We start from the raw sequence: 12,706 nt of genomic DNA on the forward strand, positions 1-12,706 counted from the left end.
TGTGACTCAAAATCCAGTCTCATGTGTAACATTTTTGAACAGAGTTGTTTTATTTATTGGTTCTCCACCCATCTGCCCATCTTCATTAATTCTCTTCCACCCAAACCATATCACATCCTTACATTTTTAAAAAAACCATCTGTCATACTTTAGTATGAAGCATCTGTCTTTAAATTTTGCCAAGATTAATTTTCCAACATAGTTTCCCATTATTACTTTTTTTCCTTTTATGTCTCCAGTTCTGCTTTCTGAAAAGTGAAAACGTTTAGCTGGTATTTAAGAAGGGTAGAACCTTTGAACTGATATAATGCAGAAAAATTTAAAGGTTTGCTGTAACAGTATTTCAATTATTAGGATATTTTATTTTATTTTTTAGAAGAGCTTATTTATTTATTTTTAGAGAGAGGGGAAGGGAGGAAGAGGAGAGGGATAGGGACATCAGTGTGAGAGAGAAATATCGATTAGTTGTGGGGACCAAACCTGCACTTAGTCATGTGCCCTGACTGGGAATTGAACTGGCGACTTTTTGGTTTGTGGGAGATGCCCAATCAACTGAGCCACACCAGCCAGGGCTCATTAGGCTCTTTTAGATCTTAAGTTTTTCAAAGCACTGTTCATAAACACAACAATTATATTTTCTCCTTTTCCATGAACAAAATTAATTTCTCCCACATTCACAAAATGAAATAATAACAGAATTGTGATATAATGTAATAGTTCACCACACTAAATTTTAGGAGACCTATCTTGTCATTCAGCAGTAATAGCCTAGATCCAGGGTGTTTTCTAGAGCTTGTCTTTTCCAAACAGGGCTGTCCTTTTGTCTTTGGCTGTTTCACAGAAACCAGTTACCTCATGAAGGTTAATTGGTATGTAAGCTAAAAATTGTAATAGTTTGCATTTTTAATGAATCTTTCATTTTTAGCCTAAATAGTATGAATAATATTATAATAATCTTTATTTTCAATTTTGAAAGAGACTTTAAAAGATTTATATTTCAATTCACTTAGTTTTAAATTTTATAGTTAGACACACATATGTATACATATATAATAATGTATTTTGCATATATAATTCAGGTTAATTTCCATACAGGGTATTAGAAATCTATTTATGTGACTATTATTCCCTTTTATATAAACTCCTCAGTGTTAGGTTACTTTTGATCAAATGACGGAAATAAAATGTTGCCTAGAGATCTTTTGTTACACGCTTTTGAAATATTGAACAATGCCCTAATCTCGTCTTTATATAAACGGTTGTGGCAAAACTCCCCACCCTGCCTCAAGAGTGGGGGAAGGTTCCCAGATAGCTCACATTTACTTACACTCTGCTGAGCAAACTATCTTATTAAGTTAAAAAAAAAAAAAGAATCTATCCACTTATATATCCTAAGGTGAAATGTGACCTATTTTTAAGGACTCTGCTGGTCTAAACAGTGACAATATTTATTTTTTATTCTGTTCATCTATAATAAATTCCTTCAGCGAAAGTTTGAATATAAGGCTTTGTGCTGAGTGCTGTGGATGGAGAGACAGTAAGAGTTCTCGTCCTCAAGGAGCTCACAGTAAAGTAAAAATTAATCAAATATTCTTATTAAAAGAATTTATGGTGTTTAATTTTTCTGTGTGTGTATAGGCACACACTAACCATACCCACTTTAAATCATGAAATACTAGGATACAGGACATGTAAGAAGTAGTGTATCTTGGAATGACTTAGCAGTATCTTGAGACATTATGTCTACTGCAGGACTAACATCTGTGGATTGAGTGCATGTGCGTGAGAAAGAATAACGACTTGGGAGATGGACACATGTTGCTAAAGAAGGGGTATCATCTAGCAGGACAGGTTCCTCATCACTTGTTATAATGAAGTGTTCTGTTTTTGTTCTTGCTTTTCAGATTTCCCTACTACTTTTACCTGAAACCATCTGACTTACTCCTGGAGTTTTATCTTTTCTCATTCCTCTCTTGTCATGCTGTCCCTTCTGAATGGGTAGTGCTGGCAAACTTATTGGTTGTCTATATTTTAAATGACATTAGGAAAAGTAGTTGGTTGGTAGTGTGACTACCATGTTCTGCAGTCCTGAGAAGTCCAAAATTTCCTCCCAATACTATAAAGGAGAACAGCCTTACCTGATTTACCTGTCACAATATGTAACTCCGGAGAGTTGCTTTGATAATGATCTATGGCTTTCATGTTTGAAACATTATTAGATACTTATACGACAATATTCATTAATACAATGTTTATTAAAAAGTAGGATCAGTATGGCTAATGAGATTTGTAACTTTTATAATGCAACAGAAAATACATCCCTGGCTTTACATTTGGGTTGCATTCTCATTTCTATCCCTACACTGTTGCTGAAGATGAAGTGTTGATGTTAATTTATGTTCCTGTTGACGATCAGAGGATTAAATATATATTGTTTTCTTTTTGCAATTCTTTTTTGAGATATAATTCACATAAAATTTACTGTCTTAAGGTGAAAATACAGTGGTTTTTAGTATATTCATGATGTTGTGCAACTAACACCCGCATCTTTATTCTAGAACATTTCTATCATCCCCAAAAGAAACTCCATACCTGTTAGTCACTCCTACTTCTCCCATCGTCTGATCTCTGGCAACAACTGGACTACTTTCTGCCTATGGATTTGCCTATTCTGGACATTTCATAAAAATAAAACATATTTTTTATTTGTTTAGACACTACCAGAAACATCTTTACCAAATTATGCAACAAATTTGAAAGATAAGAGTTCTTTAGTTTCATCTCTTTATAAAGTTATCCAGGAGCCACAGAGTGAGGTAAGTAGTCTTATAATTTATTGTACTAGTACTATTGATTGTACTAGTCCAGTTGATTGATTTTTAAATTTTTATTGTGAAATATAACATATATAAAAGTAAGAAAAGTTATGCGTTTAAAGAACCGTAGTATATATTATGAAGTGTTTAGCTGATTACCTTTGAGAAATGGGGTGAAGGGAATAACAGAAGAATACTTTTTGTTCAAAAGTGGCAGAGTGAAAAAAAAAACCTGTAATAAAGTGAACTGTAATGTACCCTCCCCCAGGCTAAGAAATAGAATTTTACCATATTCCAAAAGCCATCCCTGAACATGTTCTCTCTCCCTCTCCCTCTCCCCTTCTCCCTCTTTCTCTCTTACTGGAGCTAGCCTAGAAAAGTCAGGGTCACTACATTCATTTATTCCTTCAACAACAATTTCTGTGTCCACTGTGAGACAGCTGCAGTGCTAAGCAATAGAAAATCAAAGATGAGTAACACATAGTCTTTATCTTAAAAAGAAAAGGAGTAGAACATAAGTAAGCACAGTTTCAGGAAAATTCTTAACTGAATCTAGATACATATGCTTGAATTTGCCAGGTGTGCCAGATAAAAGGATCTTCTAAGCTGTAGGGATAGTTTAGGGAGGCCTGAAAAAATGTAAGGCATTTGAAGAATGGCAATCACTGGCTGGTGCCATTCTTTCCCAGTCTTTCCTTCTTTTCTCTTGTCTCCATCTCCTTTTCTTTTTTTAGATAGCAAATTTAGTTTGAAGGTGACAGTCATCATTCTGGTGGTTATAAACCCCACCATTCATAGTGGAAATAAAAAAGGATTAGAAATAGCATAGGAAATAAAAAGGCATGGTGTTTGGGGAAAATAGCAGATAAGCTAATGAATAGTTAGCAAGAGAGGATAAGACTTATAGGAACTGAAGCTGGAAAGGTAGGTTTAGTTTTTAACCATGGTGGATCGTGAAATCTGTCATAAGCAGTTCAGGCTTTTTTTTTTTGCACTAAGGGATGACTTGATTATATTATTCTTGTAGGAAGGCGACTGTGGAGGATAGATTTGGAGAATGGAAAAATTGAAAACCAGAGACTAGGAAGCCATGACAATAGCCTAGGAGGCAGCTGTTGAGAACCTGAGCTGGGGCAGTGTCAGTTGGAATGGAAAGAGGTGGAGTAGAGGGGAGGTGGTGGGGAGGAATATGAGGTATGTGATTCTTTGGTACTTGATTTTGGTAGAAGACATGATAGGCTCTAACAGCACTAATTGTATTATTCAGTGGTAAAATAACTTCTATTCTGGAGTCCACTCCTCTACAAACCTAGTGTGTCTTTGGGATAAAACTATCAACACTAGAGTCTTTGGTTATTTGAGTAGTTCACCTTTTATGGAGGGGCTCTGGAATAACCCAGCTTCTGCTGAGTGTGCTATAAAGTGCATCATGAATTTTAGGTTCTGAAAGGAAGATTAGGGATAAGCCAAAAATGTTAACTGGAATAACTGAATAGAATAACCATATTTTGCTGTCCTTCCCTCTTCCCCCAAGCTTCTTAATTTGTATAGTATTTGTAAGATGTTTCCTTGAAGGGTTTTAGTTTTTAATGTGTTTGGGAAGAAGTTTTTCAAGTTTAGTTGAAAATTATTTCACCAAATAGAGTAAGTATGATTATGTGCTTTATTAAACAAGTCTTGTTTATCATTTTGTGCTTAATATTTTAGAAAGCTATTCCTCTAAAGATTATTCCTCTGATAAAGTATGTTTTAACCAGGCTACTTTGGATAGAGTTTGTAAGGTAAGTTTCTGATAGGCTAGTTTGGTTTGTAGCCTTTATTTTATTCAGATTAATAGTGAATGCAGCTCTGATGGCTCCTAGCACCATTTCTCACACTGTGGTGAAGGACCAGTTTTCAGTGACAGACATGCAGCTCATATCACGTGGGAGGTGCACAAATTTGATGACCCCTAACTGACCTATACCCTGTTCAGTAAGTCTGCTAATCAGCCACTTGGATATTGTAGCAATATCCAGTTGCTATAAAAGTTTCTAAATTCTTCCTTTCGGTTTCTGTATTTATATTGTTGGAGACTGGTACCATTTGTTGATGGTATTCAGTCAATGGGCCACGTACTCAGAAGCACTGATTTAGAAGGTTTTGCATGTAATTTAGAATAAAGTGAAACAATAAAAATTGGTGTTTCTCTCAAATCAATAAATTTGCCTTCTTTTTGGCATTTAGAATATTTTGTGACTTAATTTGGAGATATTCCTCAAGAGTCGATAATATTGTCTTTAGGCATTTTCAAAATTTGAGACATTAGTTCTGGTGTTATTTGAAGTCTGGCAAATTTGGTACTTGGTTTTTATTGGTAGTATGTTTTCATTATACAGTTAATTCATTTAATAAATATTTGTTGAATCCATATAATATGTGAGAAATCACTTAGAAATATAGTAGTGAACAAAATAGATTAAATTCTTGATCTGTTGATTAGAACTTACATTCTGGTAGGCAAGATACGTTAAACCAATATGTAAATGCATAATACAATGTCAGTTAGTGATAGAACTATGAAGGTAAATGAAGTGGAGTAGGGACTGAGGAGGTGATGGTTCAATCAAAGTCTGAATGCACTAGAGGCAGAAAATAAAACTGGTGGCAAGAGCTTTGCAGGAGAGGGAATAGAAAGCGCGAAGGCACTGAGAGAGGTGGTATGTGTGGTGTGTTCAAGAAGCTATACAGAGGCAGTTTATGGTGTTATACAATGCAGCTTTCTTGACTAGTGCTTTTAACTGACTAAAACTTTAAGATGGAAAGATGGTTAGAGGCTAAGAATGCTCAGGTCTGTTTTTTGAAAGAGCCACATAAAGTCTCTTTGGTGTTCTCGGCATGGGGAGTCCAGAATGAATAGAGGGTCAGTTCAATGGCTGCTGGCACCTGAACAATAATGTCCTTCCAATGTTTCTATATCTTTTTCCTACCTAGTAGGTGTTCAGCGCAAAAAGCAAAAAATAGCAAGTTTTGTGTGTGTAAATTTACCTAAACTTAACTCTTTCCCGTCTTTTATTGTGCATTAGTCATTTAAAGACATTTGAAAGTCACATTTCTGTTACTATTAGAAATCTCTATAGGATACAGACGTCTCATGAAGGGATTGTCATAAGAGTTATTTGTGATTTAGCTGTTTTAGAATGCAGATGTATTTTATTTTCTTATTTTTAAACATATTTTCTGTGCTATTACAGTTGTCCCAGTTTTCCACCATGAGGGATGTCACACCACAATACAAGATTATTGTCACTGGTCCATAAGGAAATTTTTAGAACTCCACCTGAGAGCTAAACATTCCCCTTGCAGTCTTTCTTTCTTCCTACCACCCCAACCCCATTCTTTAAAATCCTATCCTGAGAAGTGTTCTCCTGTCTGCGAATCCCCATGCCTCCGGCCCTCCAGATTCCTGTTACCTTTGCCATGCCACAGTGGACAGCTGTTGCCTTGTAATGACCGTTTTGAGAATGGAGAAAATATTTCTTAACTGTGAAAAGTTAGGTGACTTTTCAATAGGAAACACTAATTTCACTTATCTGATGTTTATTGAAGTGGAACTAAGTTTCCTATACCTTATATAGTTAATACTTTATATATTTAACTTATTTGAAATCAAAACATCTACTATAAATTAGTTCTGTTCATTACAATTATTATTAGAAAGTCTGTTTAGTAAGTTGACTTAAAATATTGCCTGATGGTTCAAAAAATGAATACTCTGAATCTCTTGACATGTTTACTTATGACTTTACATATGCAGTGTGATCACTGCATGTGCTCTTAGATAACACTTACCTATAAGGGTATCTTATCTTGACTGTCTCATTGTAAAATGTCTACTATAAAAATCGCCCTATTAACTGGGTAATGCTGAGGGTGTGGTGGGAGAGGGAAGGTTATAGATAACCTTCAAATCATATTTAAAACAAAATGACAGCAATGTTTAGATTATCCAGTAGCAATGAACTGTCGTTACAATAGAGATCTAGATCTAGAGGCTGTATAATTATTTAGCTACTTCCCGCACCAGCCATTGTCAGATGCTGCCTAGTTGTAAACATAGGAGGTGACAGTAACTAGCTAGGATTCCCATTTCAATTTCTCCAACCCTGCAGCCACTTTTTTATATACTGGCATTTTTTAATCAGGAAGAAGCTCCTTACAACCTAGGTATTTTAAGAAGTTAAAAAGATATGATTTTAATAACAATACTACCTTAGAGTTGTAAAATATTTTAAAGTTTATAAAGTGTTTCCATATATACTAGTTTTGCTTTGGCCTTCTACTAGGGTTCAAAGTTTTACTAAGTAGCTTAGCAATGAGTAGTTTTGCTTCCAAAAAATGGAAGCACATTTATATATTTCAGTAATTACCAGTCAGGGAAAAACTTTAATATTTTATATGTCAGCATCATTCAAATCCAATCCAACCCTTGAATTAACATTTCATTCTTCTTCCAGTTGCTAGAACCTGTCTGTCACCAGCTCTTTGAATTCTATCGCAGTGGAGAGGAGCAGTTACTTCGGTTTACACTGCAGTTTCTTCCAGAACTGATATGGTGCTACCTTTCGGTCTCAGCCAGCAGAAATGTGCATAGCAGCGGATGCATCGAAGCTCTTCTTCTAGGGGTTTATAATTTGGTTTGTATTTAACGTGGTTAACAAAATGTTTTTTGGCAAGAGCAAATACATAACCTTTTCAGCAAAAGCAAATACTTAACAGCAACTACTTTTCATTTTTGTAAAGCTAGTATTTGTTTTGTGTACATCAGATGACTCAGCTCATTCTTCCAAAAATAACTTTATGGAGGTTGAGGGCTATACAGGTATACATGTAATTATGTAAATAAACCTTTAGGGATTGCCTGAGGACTGAAAATCAGACCAATTTTTTATAGAAGTATCTGGAAATATTGTTGAATTTAAAATTTTTTAAAACTTAAAATCTGTTGTCTATAAATTGTATGTGACCTTCATAAAAAGTTTAGGAGAAAAGATTTAGTCTAACATCTACCACTAATAATTCTATGAAATCTGGACTATCTCCAGAATTCACACCATTGACATAACATAACATATAGTGTGAATTACTAACAGTGTTTTTATATTAGTAAGTATGATATTCTAGATACTTACATTTCTTCTTTTTTCAAAATGGAAAAAAATTAAGGGCTTTTTCTTAAATGTGTTGATTCAAAAATGTAACTTCCTACATGAGAAAAATTAATGATTATTAAGACACTACATCTGTATTTCAGTCATCCTTAAAATTGTATGTTACTTATATTTTAAAACAGGAAGGTTAACTGCAGGTGTTTCTGAATAATTGATGATAGGTTATCATAATTTAAGATTTTAGTTATTTTTAAATTTTTCAGGTTATTTTTTAGAATAACAATTTAAATTTAGCTTGTAAATTTATGTGTAAAAACTATATATTTTAATATACCTTCTTTTACTTTTTTTAGGAAATAGTGGACAAACAGGGACATAGCAAAGTATTGAGTTTTACGATTCCATCTTTATCCAAACCATCTGTATATCATGAAGTAAGTGACATTTTATCAAAGTACGTTTATTGTTTCTAAGATTTGAAGCTGCTATAAATTAGAGTCTGGTTATCGAGGCAAACATTTTTGATCAATTTATATTTATACTTTAAGTATACTTTTTATATTTTATACTTTTTATACAATTTATACTTTAAGTATAAGACACCAGATAAAGTATTTGCTGTTACCAAATTTGAAATGAGAAATCAAAATCATTTAACTTATAACTAAAATCTGATTGTAAGTGATCTGTTCAAAGTCTTCATTTTGAAATATTTTTTTCTCTCCGTCTGATGAATAAGAACAGTATTTTTTTTTCTAGCAGTTATGTATTTCCATGGTAGAATTTTTTAAGTTGAATGATTATTTCTATTTGTACAATAGTTTGGTTGTTAATTATTTATTAAATCTTTGAGCAGAAAATTTAGTAGTTCTGAATATTTTTAAGATATATGATGTTCATGGCAATCATTCTTAGATACATATTCGAAATATCACGTTTCCAACAGAATTTTCTTTTTCTTACTTATTCAAGTGTCTTTTCTTTAGCCTTCCAGCATTGGCTCCATGGCTCTGACTGAGAGTGCGCTTTCCCAGCATGGCTTATCAAAGGTCGTGTACAGTGGGCCTCACCCCCAACGGGAGATGCTGACCGCACAGAACAGGTACGTGCTGGGGACGTAAGCAGCGTACTGCCACACTGATTAGACAGTTATTTTGGTAGATTTATAAATAATGTTTAATGAGTTGCGTATAACAATTTTTAAAAATTTTGAGTCATTTTATTTAAAAAAATACATCTTCCTGATTGGTCACTTAAACTTTGCTTTAGATGTCATTGGAAACATCATATTTTTAAGATAATATTCATATGACTCTACTTGGAAAGTCTTCTTTTTCCTTTTAGTTTTTGTACTGTTATTATTGTGATTATTTTGTACAGGTTTGTCCTGTAACATAATATTTCTTCCCAATGCCTGCTTAATTTAATTATGTTTGACATAGAATTCTATAGACTTGTAAATATTCTTTTGGTTTATCTTTAGGTTTGAAGTGTTGACATTCCTTTTGTTGTGTTACAATGCTGCCTTAACTTATATGCCCAGTGTTTCTCTTCAATCATTGTGTCAAATTTCTTCAAGGTAAATTAAAATGTTTTTAATATTGAAATAAATGAATCTAGGATTGCTAGTTTGTTATATATGTTGTTTTTGTTTTGTTTAATCATTTGTTTAAAACATTAAATAAGTTAATCTGAAGTTCAGCCTAGTCAACACATAGAAAGTTCTTTATTAATTATAGTCACAAGAAAACACAATGAAGAGGGTAAAGTTGAATAGCATCTCAATGGAATATTTAATCAGAAAAAGATCATACTGTATAATTAAAAGGATGGAACTGTTATGACCTTTCAGTTTTTAGCACGTGGTTGAATTCTGTTTGGTTTGCTTTTTAAAAAAGATTATTTATTTTTGTTGTGCTCTAATTTGGTGCCAAGAAATAAGTAAGAGATACTGGTGTTCCAACTTTCCTTGTTTAAAAAAATTGAGCCAATAGGTTGGTTAAATAAATTATAATAGTCCTTAGGTATATTATGCAAACATTTAAAAATTCTGATTTAAAAAGGTATTTACTAATTGCTTATATATGCTGTGATTCATGCATTGACGGAGTATGACCAAAATATCAACTATAGTTATGTCTGATTGGTGGATTTATAATTTATTTTAATTTTTCCCTGTGTGATTTTTATGTCCTTTTCCAAATTTGCTGTGATGACTATGTTACCTTTAAAAAAACACACAAAAACATCAAATGCCTTTGGTAGTTCAAGTACAAAGGGAAAATAGAGAATTAAGGAATTTGTAGAATAATTTAGATTTGGGGAACTTATTTAGAAAATGCAACTTTGAAAAGTTAGTAAGAGGGAGGGTACATAAAGCAATACTTTGGGTTCAAGAAAAAACAAACAAACAAAAAAGCAGAAATTGGTATTGAATGGGGTAAAAACCTGCAGGACCAGAATGAGAAGGGAGGTGAGAAGGCAAGGGGCTTGTTAGAGAGGATAGGGAAGTAGAGCGTTGTTCGGGTGATTCTTGGATTAGCGTAATTAGATTTCTTAGACTTTGGAAGATGATGCCACTGTGCCACCTCTCCTACTTACTGAGTCATTCTAGTATGTTTCTTGTTTTATGTCCTTTAAAGTCACAGGTGCCCAGAGTTTTGAATTTCACAAGATCTGTAAAACTTCAAAAAAGGCTAGAGTGGGTGGTGTATCTATATAGTATTGCCAACTTTTAATTTTTTCAAGTGATTATCTATAAATACATATCATCAACATTATTTAACAAAACAGAGACTATATTAACATCAAAAAGCAGGGAGAGTGGAAGGGAAGGAGAATAATTTATAAATGAAAAATGGGATGTTTGGCTTTCCTAGTTTCTCATTTCACTATGGTCCAGTAAAACTTTGTATGGACTCAAGTGAGAATAAGGGCCAGCACTTCAGAAACCCTGGCTTAGGTAACAGTTCATGCAGCTAGCTTTCACCTTTAGAACCTCAAATAGACTGCAAAACCCAGTTCCTACTCCGAAGCAGTGCCCCAGATGATAGGACCTGGGAATGCGAATATAGATATGTAGAGACATCTCTCTATCATATATCGGAAACTTAGAACCTTCTGAAACAGTATGTTTAGTTTGTTCAAGCTTATTTAATGACACCGCCATCCAGACCACTCTCCACACTAGGGTGGGAATAATTGTACACTCCTATTGTTCCTTTAGTACCCACCCTCCAGATTCTACTCCTAGATGTGACTCCAATTCCACCCTTACTCCTTCTCCCCACAATTGCTTCTTTAGTTCAGCTCACTTCGTCTCTCTCATGGGACATTTTCACTCTCCCCTCTCCTGTTTCAGTGAACTCTTCTGATATAACCCAAACGATATAATCGAAAGAACAATCTGATCATGTCACTCCCCTGCTTAAAACAGGAAAACAAAAACCTTCAGTTGCTTCTCATTTCCTACATGAAAAAGCCTAGCAGGTTATAAGATACTCTGTGATCTGACCCCCTAGCTAGCTTCTCTGCTCTTTGCTAGTGTCTTAGCATTCTATCCTACTCAAACTTCCCCTGTCTCCTCGATGTCATGGTATTTCATACCCTTTTCTTTAAGGAGTTTAAAGGAATATCTTTCTGGGAAGCCTTCTCTGACCTTCTACTTCTTCCACTAGAGCTTTCCACTCCTGTTGTTACCTCTGTAACTTGTTCATTGCAAATATTTGTGTACTATTGTCTCCATGATTAAATTGTGAGTCCCTGCAGGTGCTACACCTTTCATCTGTATCCCTAGTGTCTGACACAATATAAATTTTTGATAAGTATTTACAGAATGAATACATAAATTGAAAAATTCTCTTTCATGTATTAGTCCTGTTATTTACTACCATCCCCCTCACGAAGGTGTAAGGTGTAAGAAAATAAAATGGTTCTAAGTTTGCTTCTTTAGGTAATAAGAGTAAGAGTTTGGATATAAGTTTTTGTAATAGCAAACACCAGTTGAGTTGGTTGTATTTCATGAATAGCTAATTTTTCTCAGCTTCTTGGCTTTCTCAGGCTGCCATAATAAAATACTGTAGACTGAGTGACTTAAAGTGCCTTGAGTGGATAGACATTTAATTTCTGACAGTTGCTGGGTCTAGTAGATCCACAGTCAAGGTGCCCGCAGGCTCCATCCCTGGTGAAGGCCATCTTCCTGGCTTGGAGGCTACTGCCTTCTCACTGTGCCTTCACACGGCAGAGCTGGACCTCTGCTCTCTCTTCCTCTTCTTCCAAGGGCACTGATCCCATTGTGGCGGCCCCACGTTAAATGACTTCATTTAAACCTAGTTACTCCCAAGGGCCCCATCTCCAAATATTACCATGTTGGGGGATTAGGGCTTCAACATGCCTTTGGCTAGAAGCTTTCAGTCCATAAGTATCCCTGCTCCCTTTTAATCTTGGTTCTAAAGAGTTTTCAGATCCTCTCACTATCAAATAAATTTATATTTAGTCTTAAAGTAGCTTTGAATTAATGATATTCTCAGGGGGATATTTTAAAAATGATCTGTGGTATACTTGGGCATGTTTAAGCCAAGGCTTAGATTCCTTGAGTACAGGGAAATATTAAGTTCCAGTTAGTATTGCATGCAGGCAGGGGTAAATAATCATAATTTATTGAGTAGTACTGTAGTAAGTGATGGTTGTATTATATCAACCATAACATATTATGAGAAAGCAGCTATTTTTCCATTTTAA

At 34.4% G+C, this 12,706-nt stretch overlaps 1 protein-coding gene across 4 annotated transcripts in view; it reads left to right on the forward strand.

Annotated features, from left to right (window-relative positions):
- HYCC1 (hyccin PI4KA lipid kinase complex subunit 1) overlaps positions 1-12,706 on the forward strand; it is a 109,429-nt gene that overhangs the window by 24,502 nt on the left and 72,221 nt on the right. For all 4 annotated transcript variants that reach the window (XM_053926353.2, XM_045197333.3, XM_024563041.4 and 1 more), the window contains exons 3-7: positions 2,715-2,816; positions 7,313-7,492; positions 8,320-8,400; positions 8,953-9,068; positions 9,450-9,545. In XM_053926353.2, the coding sequence (XP_053782328.1) occupies positions 2,715-2,816; positions 7,313-7,492; positions 8,320-8,400; positions 8,953-9,068; positions 9,450-9,545 (575 nt within the window). The remainder of the gene's footprint in view (positions 1-2,714; positions 2,817-7,312; positions 7,493-8,319; positions 8,401-8,952; positions 9,069-9,449; positions 9,546-12,706) is intronic.

The sequence above is a fragment of the Desmodus rotundus genome, chromosome 6, assembly GCF_022682495.2.
Source record: "Desmodus rotundus isolate HL8 chromosome 6, HLdesRot8A.1, whole genome shotgun sequence".
Classification (NCBI taxonomy): Eukaryota; Metazoa; Chordata; class Mammalia; order Chiroptera; family Phyllostomidae; genus Desmodus; species Desmodus rotundus.